The sequence below is a fragment of the Aethalodelphis obliquidens genome, unplaced genomic scaffold (assembly GCF_003676395.1).
Source record: "Aethalodelphis obliquidens isolate GAN/ISIS:26980383/991018 unplaced genomic scaffold, ASM367639v1 scaffold95, whole genome shotgun sequence".
NCBI lineage: Eukaryota > Metazoa > Chordata > Mammalia > Artiodactyla > Delphinidae > Aethalodelphis > Aethalodelphis obliquidens.
In genome coordinates this window covers 799,500-816,308 of record NW_020838039.1, presented here as the reverse complement: position 1 = coordinate 816,308, position 16,809 = coordinate 799,500, and the positions used below count along the sequence as shown (strand labels likewise).

The 16,809-nt window shown below is 37.1% G+C and overlaps 1 protein-coding gene across 1 annotated transcript in view; it reads left to right on the top strand.

The window, feature by feature from the left end:
* The window catches only part of CPE (carboxypeptidase E), a 106,668-nt gene that overhangs the window by 76,963 nt on the left and 12,896 nt on the right, over positions 1-16,809 (top strand). Inside the window, exons 3-5 of the mRNA XM_027095838.1 lie at positions 1,609-1,776; positions 10,865-10,982; positions 12,419-12,601. Of these exons, the coding sequence (XP_026951639.1) occupies positions 1,609-1,776; positions 10,865-10,982; positions 12,419-12,601 (469 nt within the window). The remainder of the gene's footprint in view (positions 1-1,608; positions 1,777-10,864; positions 10,983-12,418; positions 12,602-16,809) is intronic.

The following is a 16,809-nucleotide window of genomic DNA, read 5'->3' as shown; positions in this document are numbered from 1 at the left end:
TTACGGTTTGTACATATATGCTCACATATAAGGAATATACGCTCACATGAAGCTTACAGATAGTGCAGGGGCGGGTATAAGTGATATGGTGTTTAATTTGCTGGTAAGGAAAAAGTGCAGAAGGTAAGGGATGGTGGGCGAGGGTTTCTTCAGCAGAGATTGTGAATGAGAAATTTTGTTAGTATTAAATTAATGTTTTGTTTTCGTTGTTAAATGAATCATATTTATTCATTCATGTGTGTGACTAGGTAAATTTCTTCCTAAAAATCTAGAAGTTTGAAAACTATCTACTGCCATGTATTGAAGAGTGAGGCCATTGCTGTCTCTGAATGAGGCGGTATCATAGCGCCCTCTACTGAAATCAAGGAATGAGGATTTTTGGCCAATGTTTCACTGATGTTTAATCCTTATCTATATGTGATGTGTAAAGTAAAAACAAACAAACAAATCAAAACAAAACCCTCCTATCTACAAATCAAAATTAATTTAATACATTTTAACTGTTAGAGAAGCTGGGAAGTAATTATGTTTTCACAGTTAAGTGTGCTCCCTTTTTGTTTAGACAGGGATGGAGGACATTTTATTTTCTACAGTTTGAAATAATTTTCTTATTTTACGGGAACATATTAAAGCATATATTTAGTATGTTAATCTATAGTTAAGAAGTTGTTTTGTACCTTAAAAATAAAAGATCAAGTGACCAGACAGTGAATTTCTGTAAGTATAATATTGATATAATTTCTAAAGTTATGAGAGAAAAATTCTAGTAACATAGAGAATTAAATTATTGACTATTTTAAGGTGATATTCAGAACTGTAAGACAGGATAGACAAAAAACTGTCATTGCTATTTTCTGTCTTATAGGTTTTGATTCCTCACAGTCTAAGGTATCTGAGTTTACATGACTTTAAGAATATGGGCATTATCTCTATATTAGAGATCTAGTAAAATTTAACAGTAAAACAGGAAAATCTACATTATGGAATATAACTGAATATTCTGGAAATTTATTAAATTTCCAGATTATATCATTAGTGAAATGAAAGGTTTCAAATTGAACAAAAAATTTTCAACTTACAAAGTTGAAACAAAAGTTCTAGAGCTCATATATTTTCATGAAGACGGTAAGAGAGAGGTATATTATTAATATGTAAACAATTCATGTTAAACTCATTTTAAGCATCTAACCTTCTTTAGTAATTTATTCTTTTGAATATTTAGAAGTAGTTGCTGTGGTTTTCAGAGGCAGTGAGTATTTTACTTAAACCAAGTACAGAGTGGCATGCTGTGAGATGGCATGCCATCTACTACTAACACACATGGACTTTTTTTGCAGTTTGATGTTGATTATCTTTTAAATAAAATTATTATTGACATGTAAAATATTGTTCGTTGAGAATATTTTCAAAATATCCATAATATATACTTTAAACCTGATACTTTCATGTGTATATCAGTAAGATAGTGAAAATGCCATTGTAGGAGGATATTGTTGAAATGAATAATCTTAATAAATTATTTTAAAAACCATTAATGAAGACCTTAAATAGATGGTAACAATAATAATAAATAACTGATGATTTTCCTCTGATTTTTTTTTTTTTCAGCCTGGTGAGCTGAAGGACTGGTTCGTGGGTCGAAGCAATGCCCAGGGAATAGATCTGAACCGGAACTTTCCTGACCTGGACAGAATAGTTTATGTTAATGAGAAAGAAGGTGGTCCAAATAATCATCTGTTGAAAAATCTGAAGAAAATTGTGGATCAAAACACAAAGGTAAAGAACATGTATGGTTTTCCTGGGTTCTGTCCTCCAGCCTAAGGAAAGATGTCTATTATCTTCATCACAATGAAGGACACAGGAGTGTTGTGAAAGCTTGTATGGGATAGTTCACTATGGCTGTGAAAGTCAAGGCTGGGACGCCTGGGGCCTGGAAACTAGTCCTGCCCCTAGAAGTGGTCAGGGGTTTAGGGAGTGGGAGGCAGGGACAGGGGTAGGAGGGAGAACCCAGTTGTCTAGAAAGTCTTTTTGGCCTCTTTAGAGGCCCTTTATCAGCACATCTGATTAGCAACTCCTACAGCATTCCACCTTGTTGAACTTTTTCTTATTTTCCAGAACTTTCTCCTCTTCTGCCTTGCACAACTGCACTTCCTCCTACCTCTTCTAGTACCTTTCAGACCACTCCTCAGTTTCTTTCCCTGCTTCTTCTGCCTTCGCCTAAATGCTGGCCTTCCGGGTCCCATCTGCTACCCTCCTGTCTCTCCTTGGGTTTCCATCCTCTCCTGGACCTTCAGTGTTGTCCATTATACAAATTCTCCCAGATCTCTTTTGCCTGCTCACTGAGTCCCTTTATCTGGTGACACCTGGGGCCTCAAGCTCAGCATGACCAGAAATAAATCATTCCCTAAGAAAACACTATTCTCTCATTTACTTGATCGTCAAAGCCTTGATTTTTCCGTCTCTGTCACCACTCACCACACATGTAACCAGATCTTGGCGATGTGGCCTCCTGACACCTTTCAGCCTCTCCTTCCTCTGCCAACTCAGGCCCTGTGGTTTGCTCTGACGAGGAAGGGAGCCCCCATTCCTGTTTGGGGTTCAGCCTCTCCCAGCTCCATTCAGTCTTCTCAAATTCCTCCAGAGTGATCTTCATACACAAATTATTGCTCTATTGCTGAAAAACCCTAACCTTACCGGGTCTCCACCGCCCAGAGGATAAAGGAAAAGACTCAAAATGTCAGAATAGTTTGATGGTTTAGTGTGGAGGCTCTGGAGGCAGCCACTTTGCTTCAAATTCTGGTTCTGTCCTTGCTGTGTGAGTTTTGCAAAGTTCTGTAACCACTGTGTGCTTCCTCCCCTTCATCCGAAGTGTGGACCTGACAATAGCATCCAGCCCATAGTGAGGTTATGAGGATTGGATGAGCCAGTACATGTGAAGTGCTGGAGGCCAGGACCTGGAATTGTTACTGCTGTGTCAGCGTCATTGCTCAGTGCTCTGTTACGGACCACAAGGTCAGATGGACGCACACACCCACTAAACACTGGGTTTGAACACTATTTTCAGTTCCACAGAGGGGAGGCGAGCCCATCACAGAGGAACGGCAAGGACTGCTGGGGGCAGCCCCCACTGCGTCTTGTGTCTTTCCAGGCAATTCAACTCTGGCTTATCAGCTTCTTCTAGTATTTTTCCTAAGTGAGAGCTTGGAAAAGACGGTGTCTCCATTTTATTACAGTTCCAGGGCCATTCAAGTTTCCCTTGGCTGCTGGCAGCTGCCAGCTCAGCCACTCTTTAATCTGGCTTTGATATGCCATGTACTCCGTAAGCATACTGTCTTCTACTAACTTTATGTTCACAGTGCTCTTCCCTTTCCTTCCATGTCACCTCCTCTGTGAAGCCTTCCTCTCCTCCTCCAGACAGATCCTGTTGAGCCTGCCTTTATGTTCTTTATATATATTTCCAGTCTGGTGCTTATAGTTGTATAGAACTTTATAGATGTTATATTATTATTTGTTTACACAGCTGTTTTTCTTTGTGATTCTAGATTTCAGTCCCTTGATTACAGGAATTAGAATTCCTATTTGAGTCTGACTCATAGTAGGCTTGAAGCCTATTATGAATGAGTGCAGTCCAGCCTGGCAAGCAGATCGCAACACCAGCTGCTGGAGTTCCAGACACGCACTCAGCACGTGGCTGGGACACTGTGTAGAGGATCCAGGAGAGAGGGAGTCTCAGCTTATTGGTCTAAAATTCTTCAAATTCTCCTGCCTGTATTTAAAGTTCATCCCAGAAACCTGGACTGAGCCTATAAGTGGGGACTGGTCTGTGAAAAGGGCTGCCAGGGGCTGAGGATTTTGGCAGAACTTGATAAGTGACTCACTTAAACACTCCTGTTTCTTATTTTTTTTAAAAATTAATTAATTAATTAATTAATTTTTGGCTGTGTTGGGTCTTCGTTTCTGTGCGAGGGCTTTCTCTAGTTGCGGTGAGCGGGGGCCACTCTTCATCGCAGTGCGCGGGCCTCTCACTGTCATGACCTCTCTTGTTGCAGAGCACAGGCTCCAGACGCGCAGGCTCAGTAGTTGTGGCTCACGGGCCTAGTTGCTCCACGGCACGTGGGATCTTCCCAGACCAGGGCTCGAATCTGTGTCCCCTGCGTTGGCAGGCAGATTCTCAACCACTGTGCCACCAGGGAAGCCCCAACACTCCTGTTTCTGAGTCACAGATTTGCAGTTTCTCAGCCCCTAAACCATCTTTCCCTGGAGAAGGAAGAGCTGGAAAAGCAAAGGGCAGGGGCAATTAGAGGGGAAAAGAGGGTAGTCTTGTGTGATGACCTGTGAGGCCTAAGACTGAAATGAAAAACTGTTCTGGAAGCCCAGTGTGGGTATCAGCCCAAACTTTCCCCCTTGCCCATGCTGTCTGTTAAAACTAAGGAATGAGAGAAAGAATTCCTGTCACCTATCATAGAAGAATTGAGAAATAAACTCACGTTGACAGGATATGAGATTAGCAGCCTTCATGTAAGTGCCTTCATTTTCAGCCAGCACTGCCTTCCTCTTCCTCAATGGGACTTGTATCATATTTATATTAGATGTTTCATATTTCTAGTTTAAGCAATACTTTTTAAAAATGATGTTTGTTCAAGGCACTTTAAAAAAATTAGAGCTTTTATTTTAAATAGTCTCAATATCAATACTTTTTCTGGGTAAAGGTAAAATTAAAAAAATGCATAAAAATTAAATTTTAGTCTCTTTTCTGGAACAGAAGTAAGATTTGTTTACATTTTACTAAATCTTCAGTAAACCTGCTTAAATCACGGGATGATATTGCCCATGTCTGGCTCATCTCCTTTTTCCATCTTTGTCAATTAGACACAGATAGTGTTTGGACCCAGCCCAGTACAAGATACATAGTAGATATTTCATTAATGTTATTACACATCACCCCTTTCTCACTTCGCCTTCTTGGCCTTGTAGTGGTGTGTGTGTTTGTAGGTGTGTGTGTGTGTGTGTGTGTGTGTGTATGTATTTACTGAGATATAATTTATAGCATTATTTAATTTGAGGTATACAACATAATGATTTGATATTTTATATATTGTGAAATGATCACCATAATAAGTCTAGTTAACATCCATCACCATACACAGTTACACTTTTTTTTTCTTGCGGGGAGAACTTGTAAGATCTTCTCTCTTAGCAACTTTCAAATATACAGTACGGTATTATTAACTATCTACTCTATGCTGTACATGGCATGCCTAGGACTTATTTATTGTTTAACTGGAAGTCTGTACTTTTGACTCTCTTCACGTATTTCATCCACCCCCAGCCTCCTGCCTCTGGCACCCACCAATCTGTTCCCTGTTTCCTTAGAGTGGTTTTAAAATCTCTATGGTTGTAGGAATCAGGGGTTAAATATACAGATTCCTTATTTACAACAGCCAAGATATGGAAGCAACCTAAGTGTCCATCAACGGAGGAATGAATAAAGAAGATGTGGTACATATATACAATGGAATATTACTCAGCCATAAAAGAGAATGAAATTTTGCCATTTGCAACAACATGGATAGACTTGGAGGGCATTAGGCTAAGTGAAATAAGTCAGACAAGAGAAAGATAAATACTGTATGATATCACTTATAGGTGAAATATAAAAAAAGAACAGGCTAGTGAATATTACAAAAAAGAAGCAGACTCACAGATATAGAGAACAAACTGGTGGTTACAGGGAAGGGGGAGGGGCAAGATAAGGGTCATGGATTAAGAGGTAAACTACTATGTATAAATAAGTAAACTACAAGGATATATTGTACAGCACAGGCAATATAGCCAATATTTTATAATAGCTACAAATGGAGTATAACCTTTAAAAATTGTGAATCACTGTGTTGTACACTGAAACTTATATAATATTGCACATCAACTATACGTCAATTTTAAAAACTGTAGATTCCTGTGATTGCTGAATCAAGAAGCCTGGGGTGTATCTGCTATGGGAATGAGTGATAGAGAGGAACTTACATTTTACCAAGTCCTCCAGAGGCTCTCCTTGCTCTTCCGAACCTCTCTGAATACAAGGTCTCTCCTGCTCCCCGGAGTTCTTCCTGCTAAGTCATTTCTCATCTGCTCTCAAGCTCTTCAGCCTGGTCACTTCCACTATTATCTGGGCTCGGTACATGAGCCTTGGCTTGGACTGCATGGAAACAGAGTGATTAAATCAAATAATTATATTAAATACTTGTCTTTAATGGCTAGAGTGGTGAAGAAAATGGAATAAATATAGCTTTGATATATTTTAAGAGCCAAAGCCATCTACTTATAGAGCATAACATTTGAGTTATATTTACAGTCTTTATGTAGTTTTTTTTTTTTTGCTGTACGCGGGCCTCTCACTGTTGTGGCCTCTCCCATTGCGGAGCACAGGCTCCGGACGTGCAGGCTCAGCGGCCATGGTTCACGGGCCCAGCCGCTCCGCGGCATGTGGGATCTTCTTGGACCGGGGCACGAACCCGGTCGTCGAGAGTCGGCAGGCAGACTCTCAACCACTGCGCCACCAGGGAAGCCCATATTTACAGTCTTTAAATGGAAGTTTTAAAGATAGGTCATAATTGGCTCTGGATTCTGTTAAGGGCTCCATCTAAGAGGTGCTCCAAAGCCTTCTCTATGGATTAGTTAAATATGTGATTACAATACCCAGGAGATTTCAGCATTTAGTCAGCCTAAAAGGCTCTATTAATAGTCAAAGAGAAATGAGTTCAACTTATCAAATTGTGGAGTTTGCTTGCTTGCTTTTGAACATCTAGTAACATGAATATTAGCAATAGTGTATGTATAGGAACTAACAATAGGCTAAACCTAATAGTCACATACGACTTTGTGTATTCAGGACTGTATCTTTTTTTTTCTTTTTCTCTTTTAAAAAAACAGCTTTGTTGAGATATGATTTATATACCATAGAACTCACCCATGTGAAGTGTACAATTCAGTGGTTTTTAGTACATTCACAGGTAATGAGCAACCAATACCACACAGTTTCGGAATATTTTTATCATCTCAGAAAGAAACCCCATACCCTTTAGCTATCACCCCACTATCCCTCCACCCCCACTCCAGCCTTAAACCACTAATCTGCTTTCTGTTTCTGTGGACTTCCTTGTTCTGGCCACTTCATATGAGTGGAATCATATAATATGTGGTCTTTCGTGCCTGGCTTGTTTCACTGAGCATGTTTTCAAGGATCATTTATGTTGTGGCGTGTGATATTTCAGGACTGTATCTTTAAATTTGCTTCAAAAACCATTTTCTTTAAAAACTTTTTTATTAAAAAATTAATATTTTATTATAAACAAAAAGATAAAGCAAATATAAATAAGCAGAAAAATAACCCATTACCCAGCATTCTTAAATGACCACCATTCACGTTTTGGTATGTGTCCTTCAAAATTATTTCTTACACATGAATCAACATATAAATATATGGAAACATGCCATTTTGAACCTTTTCAGGTGAATAATAAATACAAGAGTACAGTCTGCCGCAGAATGGTGTTGCCTCCTGAGCTCACATTCAAACCTATCCTTCGCTCCAGGGAGTATTTGCTTGCTTCTCTGTCCAAATCTACCTTATTTTTCCCCCGAGACATTGTGAAGTTCTACCTCCTTCCTGAAATCCTTAGTGATTTTCCAAACCACAGAGATTTCTGTCTCGTCTGAACTCAGTGAAATATTTGTCAGAGCCAATCACTGGGTTTTGAATAAATAGGAAAGATGGGGCAGATGTACAAACAAGAGGACTGACAAGGAATTCAGCAGTAAAAGAAAAACTTCTGAACAGAATATTATAGAAGGATGTGTGACAAACCCATATCATATAATATTAATGCCATTCTTGAGCAATCGAGCCTAATAAACCGTAAATTCGTTGCAAAAAAGCATAAACGTTACAGATTTTTTGATTAAATTGTCCTATATTAGTTATTTTAAAGTTGATTTAAATTAAAATTTAAACTGGATTTGATTTAAATTAATTTAAACTTTAGAAACAAATTTAAGTGTATATAAGAATTTAGTTTATGAAAAGGGAGTGTTTCAGATTATTATGGAAAGAATAGATTATTCAATAAATGGAATTGAGACAAATCCATCTCACAAATATTAGCATAGATCAAAATAAAATCTAGATGTATTATGACTTAAATATAAAAAGTATGAACCTAGTAAAAGAATACTTTGGTAAATTTGTCATTTTTGGAGTGGGATAGAACTTTCTAAATCCCAGTATAGAAAACTGGCTTATGGTGGCCGCTTAATAGTTTTTGAATAAAGGAATGAAATATAAAAGCAAGGGACAAGACCATAAAAAAAGATCAGTAGATTTGACAACATAAATATCTTAATGTTTTATATTTTAATTATTATTATTCTTAAATTTGAAAGGCAAATAAGAAACTTAGAAAATATCTATAATGTGTAGTAGATAGAGGGTTAATGTTTTTAATAAATAAACAACTCTTGCAAATTAATAAGAAAATATGCATTTCAATAGAAAAATCAGTTAAACCATGTATAAACATGTCACCAAAGAATAAACCTAAGTGGTCACTAAACATATAAAAAACTGCTCTAGTTTTATTAATCAAAGAATGAAAATTAAAAAAATTCTATTTGTCATGTATCAAAGTGACAGACTTAAAAAACACATATCCCATGTTGGTAAGAGTAATTACAAATGACAGGTTTATTATAGTGTTGCTGGGTATATTGTTGTATCTTTCAGGGGTGCAGTCTGGAATACATTAAAAAATTTTTTTCTAAATGTGCTTAGTTTTTGGTCAATTCTTTCCATTTCTAGGGAAATTTCCCTTAAAAAAATGTGGATCTGCACAAAGAGTGCAGTGTGTGTTCACAGCATTTTTTTTCATAGTAAACAAGTCAATACCCAGCAATTGGCGATCCACTCCCCACAGCTTTATTGAAGTATAATTGACACATAAAAATTGTATAGATTTAAGATGTACAGTGTGATGATTTGATATACATATATGCTGTGAAATGGTCACCACAATCAAGCTAATTAACACATCCATCACCTCCCATAGTTATCTTTTTTTTTTCTTTTGTGTTGAGAACGCTTGTGACCTACTCTCTTAGAAAATTTCAGGTACACAATACAGTATTATTAAGTCATCTGGGGATACATTAGATTCCCAGAGCTAATTCGTTCTGTAACTGAAAGTTTGTACCCTTTGACCAACATCTTCCTATTTTCTCCTCCTCTTCCACCAAGTGGAGGTCCCTAGTGCTCGTGTAGTAGCTCTGAGCCATACTGCTGGGTTTGAGTCCAGTCCTACTACTCCCAATGAGGTGGCCTCACGCTATTCCCCGACTTCTCTGTGTCTCACTTTACGCATCAGTAAAATGGGGGTATGTGCAGTCCCTATCTCATAGGGTGGATGTGAAAATTCAGTGTGTCACGCAGAAAGTGTTTAATAAGTATTAGCTGTTATTTTTTCCATGTTTAAGAATATGTCCATACATTGGATACTACTCAGCCATTGAAATAATAATTCGGTGACATGAAAAAGTGTTATCTGTTGAGCAAAATAGGTGGCATACAAAATGGTATATAAATGATATTAATTTCCTTTGTGTTTATCTCCTCTACATTTTCTACAATGAACATATTTTTTTATAGTGAGAATAAGATAAACCAAACAAATAATAAAGACAATGTCCTATTCTAAATCACAATCACACTTTTCCACAATTAGAAGTAGCCTACATGAAAAATAGGATAGTTTTGATACATTAAAGCTGACATACTGAAAATAATGTGGGACTTATAGTTTATATACTGGATTTGAATCTTAAATGTCTGAACTTGGACACGTCATTAACACTCCCAACTCTCAGATTCTCCCCTGCAAAATGGGGATGTTGTGAAGCTCAATAAAATAGTGTATGTGAGAGCTATTCATAAACTGAACAGAGACATACAAATACAAGATCTAATTATAACCATCAAAACCTACTGATGCTTTTAGTTATTCTGTCCCAAAGAACAATATGAATCACATCTCCAGTAAAAAGCTTTATTTTTTTTAAATCAGAGGGGTACTTGGTAGTTTGAGAGTCTTCCTAGTTGCTATTAAAAACTCATCGCATAAAGTATCAAGCTTTTGGCTCAGTTTAATTCTTTGGTATACATTTCGTTCCTCCTTTGTTTTGCTTCCAAGGTATGAGGGGCTGTGAAGCATTCAAAAGACAACATGAATTCCTGAAACTTTTGCCTTTGTTTTAAAATTTAAGATGATCATCCCAAAGTAAACTATTTGATGGTGAAATCTGGAAGAGACCCAATTTAATTTTTTTCTTAGGAAAAATGTTTAAAGTAGTTGAAGGGAATTGGAAAAATAGTAAGCAAAAATTGGAAGGAAAATCAACCATGTTTCTTCAGTTGCACCACCACAGAGAAGGAACCCTGTTCTGCGGCTCAGCTATTTTCTTTTCTCCTTGTCTTATCCTTAGTTATTATTAACAAAGATCAGATGGAGTTGTGCCCAAATTTGTAAGTGATTTGTATGCTGTTTTTCACGTTACAAAGAAAGAAAAGCTGGCAGCTTTTAAGTAGAACTTGCAAGGAAATCGAAATATTTTTTATAAGTCTGAGAAAGATAGAGATGGGGAATGCTGCTCCTTTCTTTCTATGAAAACAATCACAGAGTTCTTGGAATATGACCAGCTTTCAGTTGTTGTTTTTGGTTTTGTTGTTGTTTTTACCTTTTCTATGTCTTTTCTGTCAAGTGATCCCACCAATGACTGCCACATTTACAATCCTTTTAATCTCTAATCTTTAATACAGCTTGCTCCTGAGACCAAGGCTGTCATTCATTGGATTATGGATATTCCTTTTGTGCTTTCGGCCAATCTTCATGGAGGAGACCTTGTGGCTAATTACCCATATGACGAGACACGGAGCGGTAGGTGTCCTTCCTGCTTCTCTAATTGGTTCAAGGTTTACAATTCGTTTACAAGAGTTTATTGGATGATTTCTGTAATATTCTTTTAAGGGACTGGTCATTCAGTGATTTTGCCTGTAGAAATACATCTACTGAACTGGAATATCCCCTATTTCATGTGGTATTGGCATATATATCTGGCAGAAAAAGACTATAAATTAAAAAAAAAAGTTTAGGTGAAGAGAAACATGATCTTGACTGAATACTTAGAGAAGGGAGAGGGAGAAAACAGACGTCATGAACTTGGGTCACTCTTGGACTGTGGTAAAATGGAGGAGTAATGGAATTTATGTAGGTTTATGTACAAGATAGCTTAAAAATGGAGGCAGCCTTTTGCAGCTCCATCAGGGCCCATATACATCTCTGCATGTGTCTTTTTGTGCACTCACACTTATGTATTTGTTGTTTTTTTTGTTTTTTTTTTTTGTGGTACGTGGTCCTCTCGCTGTTTTGGCCTCTCCCGTTGCGGAGCACAGGCTCCGGTCGCGCAGGCTCAGCGGCCATGGCTCACGGGCCCAGCCGCTCCACGGCATGTGGGATCTTCCCAGACCGAGGCACAAACCCGTGTCCCCTGCATCAGCAGGCGGACTCTCAACCACTGCGCCACCAGGGAAGCCCCCACTTCTGCATTTGGAACTGTTTCTTGGTGGTGTCAGGGAGGGGAAGTGATGCTTTGGTTTCCTTTAACTAGTTTTAGTTAAGCTTTAACTAGTTTTAGTTAAGCACAGCAAACTTTAGCCAGATAGATATTATCAGCTTAATTTTTGTTGTTCCAGGAAATTTCCTGCTTTGAATGGATTCTTAGGAGCCTTTGAAAAGTTAGGTCTTTGTAAACACAGGATAACTGTAGGTATTGGAAACTGAGTTTTGAAGAGTCTTTGGTAAAACATCCTTAAAATTTGGAGATTTTGTGGTTTGTCAATAGCTGGAAATTTAAAGGACTGGTATAGTTGATAATACAGAATAAGAATACCGTGTACTAAAATATTTATTTATTTCAGTAATACACATAGGAAATTTTTTAAAAGTGTAAATTTAGATACTGAAAAATATGTGTGAGAGTGGTTCATAGTGCCTGTGGAGTTAACAATGGAAATCTCCTTGCTGTCTTCCCAAGTCCAATTTACTATGAACTTGTCACCTTTTCTTGTGAAGCTTTCAATTCATAAGCAGAATGTACATTCTACCCAGTTTCTGCTTTGTGGTATTAGGAGTGGACGTTATGCAACCTAAAAACTAAGGTGTAATTGTTGAGTACGTAAACCTTCACTCCTTTCCCATAGTGATGTAGCTAAAAAATACGTCAGCAAGAGATCAACACCAAATCACTCTTCAGAAAACACGCAGTGCTCCTCAGCCTGTGTCAGTTTCTTTAGTCTTGTGGGTTTATTTTCCAGGTAGTGCTCATGAATACAGCTCCTGCCCAGATGATGACATCTTCCAAAGTTTGGCTCGGGCGTACTCGTCCTTCAACCCCCCCATGTCGGACCCGGATCGGCCCCCGTGTCGCAAGAATGATGACGACAGCAGCTTCGTAGAAGGAACGACCAACGGCGCAGCGTGGTACAGCGTGCCTGGAGGCGAGTTTCCCTTTTGCTCTTTATGTGATTAGTGGCTTTTAAAAAATAATTACCGTTTACATTTAGGGAAACTTCAATCTTCAATCATTAAGAAATAGACTGAACCTATAGTTCATCCATTAAAATTAGTCTACTTTATGCATGGATGATTGCTATTATAGTTTTTTGTTGATTTTTAAGAATCAAGATGCTAATTGAAGAGCTGTAGTAAACGAACTGAAGACATCCGCTGGGAAAATATAGATTGAATATTGTTAATTACCCTACTTTTCAAATTCTGGCCTTAGGGAATAAGATACCATCCCCGTTATATATTAGTCATGCTTCGATTGTAGGTAAATGTATATTTTAGAGGGCTGGCTTTGGCCTTTAGTATATCTTGGTCCACATACCATTTGTTTTTATTTAAAAAATTTCACTTCATGTGGAATGTTTATTTTGTATTCACTGCTGCAGTAAACACTATTATTAGATCAGGAAGCACTTCACCTTTTATTGGGTCTGAAAAGGGAAAAGCCCACCTCAGCACAGCTGGAGGAAGCATCTCTAGACACCAAGGCAGCTCATGTGGCAATCTAGCATGGACTTTGAAGAGTTCTCATTTTTTGAAGAGCTCTCATTTTTCGGGCTGGATCACTCATAGTTGTGTAATATTGCCTCTACCAAGGATGAAGAGTGAAATGTAAAGATACTGATTTTTTTTCTCTGCCTAAGAACAATTTTCTGTGGCCTACCTGGAAGTGAAAACAGAATTTAGGACAGTAGCAGCAGTGGCTAATTATAGGATTTTGGTTTGTTTAATATGTTTTTTTTTTTTGGTTGAATTATGCCCTGAGAAAAATATTCTTCCAGATATTTTCTTTCTGATATATGTTTATTCTGTTTTTTTAAAAAATTGAGGTATAGCTGATGTACAATATTATATAAGTTACAGGTGTACAACATAGTGATTCACAATTTTTAAAGGTTGTACTCTATTTATAGTTATTATAAAGTATTGGCTGTATTCCCTGTGCTATACAATATATCCTTGTAGCTTATTTTATATATAGTAATTGTACCTCTTAATCACCTACCCCTATCTTGCTCCCCACTTCCCTCTCCCCACTGGTAACAACTAGTTTGTTCTCTATGTCTGTGAGTCTGTTTTGTTGTTGTTATAGTCACAGCTTTATTTTTTAGATTCCACATATAAGTGATATCATACAGTATTTACCTTTCTCTGTGTGACTTATTTCACTGGGCATAATACCCTCCAACTCCATCCATGTTGCTGTAGATGGCAAAATTTCGTTCTGTTTTATGGCTAAGTAGTATTCCATTGTGTAAATATACCACATCTTCATCCATTGATCTGTTGATGGACACTTAGGTTGCTTCCATATCTTGTCAATTGTAAATAATGCTGCTATGAACATTGGGGTGCATGTAACTTTTTGAATTAGTGTTTTTGTTTTTTTCGGATATATACTCAGGAGTGGAATTGTTGGGCTGTATGGTAGTTCTATTTTTGGTTTTTTCAGAAACCTTCAAAATGTTTTTCACACTGGCTGCACCAATTTAAATTCCCAACAACAGTGTTGGAGGGTTCCTTTTTCTCTGCATCGTTGTCAACATTTGTTATTTGTGTTATTTTTGATGATAACCATTCTGACAGGTGTGAGGTAATATCTCAGTTTTTTTTTTTTTTTTTTTTTTTTTGCGGTACGCGGCCCTGTCACTGCCGTAGCCTCTCCTGTTGTGGAGCACAGGCTCCGGACGTGCAGGCCCAGCGGACATGGCTTACGGGCCCAGCCGCTCTGCGGCATGTGGGATCTTCCCAGACCAGGACATGAATCCATGTTCCCCACATCGTCAGGTGGACTCTCAACCACTGTGCCACCAGGGAAGCCCTCAGTTTGGTTTTGATTTGCAATTCTCTGATGACTAACGATGTTGAGCATCTTTTCACGTGCCTTTAGGCCACCTGTGTGTCTTCTTTGGAAAAATGTCTGTTCAGGTCTTCTGCCCATTATTTAATCAGGTTGTTTGGTTTTTTTTGATGTTGAGTTGTATAAGTTCCTTATGTATTTTGGATATTAACTCCTTATGCAATATATGATTTAAAAATACTTTCTCCCATTCCTTAAGTTGCCTTTTCATTTTGTTGACCATATCCTTTGCTGTGCAGAAGCTTTCAGTTTGATGCAGTCCCACTTATTAATTTTTGTTTTTGTTGCTTGTGCTTTTGGTATACCCAAAAAACTTTACTAAGACCAGTATTGGGAGCCTTGTCTCTGTTTTCTCCTAGGAGCTTTACAGTTCAGGTCTTGCATTTAAGCCTTTAATCCATTTGGAATTAATATAGGTGTATAGCATAAGATAAAAGTCCAATTTCATTCTTTTGCACATGTGTATCCAGTTTTCCCAAAACTTTTTTTTAAAGAGACTGTGTCTTATTCCCATTTAGTATTCTTGGCTCTATTGTCAAGTATTAGTTGAGTGTATATATCAGAGTTTATTTCTGGGCTCTTGATTCTATTACAGTGGTCTGTGCATCTTTTTATACCAGCACCATTACTGTTTTCATTATTTTAGCTTTGTAGTATAGTTTGAAATCAGGAAGTGTGATGCCTCCAGCTTTGTTCTTCTTTTTCAAGATTGCTTTGGCTAGTCATTGTCTTTTGTAGCTCTATATGAATCTTAGGATTGTTTTTTTTCCTCCATCTCTGTGAAAAATTCCATTGGAATTTTGATAGGGATTGTATTGAATCTATAGATAGCTTTGAGTGGTATGGACGTTTTAACAATATTAAATTTATGAACATTGGATATCTTTCCATTATCTTTGTATCTTCTTCAATTTCTTTTATCAATGTCTTATAGTTTTCAGTGTACAGCTCTTTCATCTCCTTGGTTAAATTTATTCCTAAGTATTTTATTGTTTTTGATGCTATTGTAAATGAGATTGATTTCTTTGTATGTTTTTTGGATAGTTTGTTATTAACATATAAAAATGCAACTTATCTTTGTATGATGATTTGGTATCCTGCAACTTTTATGAAATATTTTATTAGTCCCAACAGTTTTTTTTTCTTCGTGTGTGTGTGTTTGTGGAGTCTCTAGGGTTTTCTATACATAAGGTCATATCGTTACAGACAGAGATAATTTTACTTCTTCCTTTCCAACTTGGATGTCTTTTATTTATTTTTCTTGCCTCATTTCTCTGTCTAGAACTTCTAGCACTATGTTGAATAGGAATGGTGAGAGTAGGCACCCTTGTCTTGTTCTTGATCTTAGAGAAAAAGCTTTAAATCTTTCACCATTGAGTATGATGTTAGCTGTGGTGTTGTCATATATGGACTTTATTATGTTAAGATATGTTCTTTTTATACCCAATCTGTTGAGGGTTTTTATCATGAAAAAATGCTGAATGTTTTCAAATGCTTTTTCTGCATATTTTGAGATGATGATATCATTTTTATCTTTCATTCTATTAATGCAGTATATTACATTTGTTGATTTGTGTATGTTGAACCATCCTTGCATCCTAGGGATAAATTTCACTTGATCATGGTATATGACTTTTTTTTTATGTACTGTTGAATTCAGTTTGCTAGTGTCTTGTTGAGAAATTTTGCATCTGTATTCATCATGATAATTAGCCTGTAATTTCTTTTCCCATAGTGTTCTTATCTGGCTTTGGAATCAGCATAATGCTGGACTTGTAAAAAAGAGTTTGGGAGTGTTCCCTCCTCCTCAGTTTTTTGGAAGAGTTTGATAAGGATTGGTGTTAATTCTTTAAGTGTTTGGTAGAATTCACCAGTGAAACCGTCTGACCCTGGGCTTTCCTTTTTCGGAAGTTTTTGATTACTGATCCAATCTCCTTACCAATAATTGGTCTGTTTTGATTTTCTATTTCTTCATGGTTCAGTCTGGGTAGGTTGTATGTTTCTGTGAATTTATCCATTTCTTCTAGGTTATCCAGTTGTTGGCTTATAATTGTTCACAGTAGTCTTTTATGATCCTTTGTATTTCTATGGTATTAGTTGAAATGTCTCCTCTTTATTTTCGGATTTTTTTGAGTCCCCTCTCTTTGTTTTCTTGTTAAGTCTAACTAAAGGTTTGTCTATTTTGTTTATCTTTTCAAAAACCAGCCCTTAGATTTGTTTATCTTTTCTATTGTTTTCCTGGCCTCTATTTAATTTATTTCTGCTTTGATCCTTATT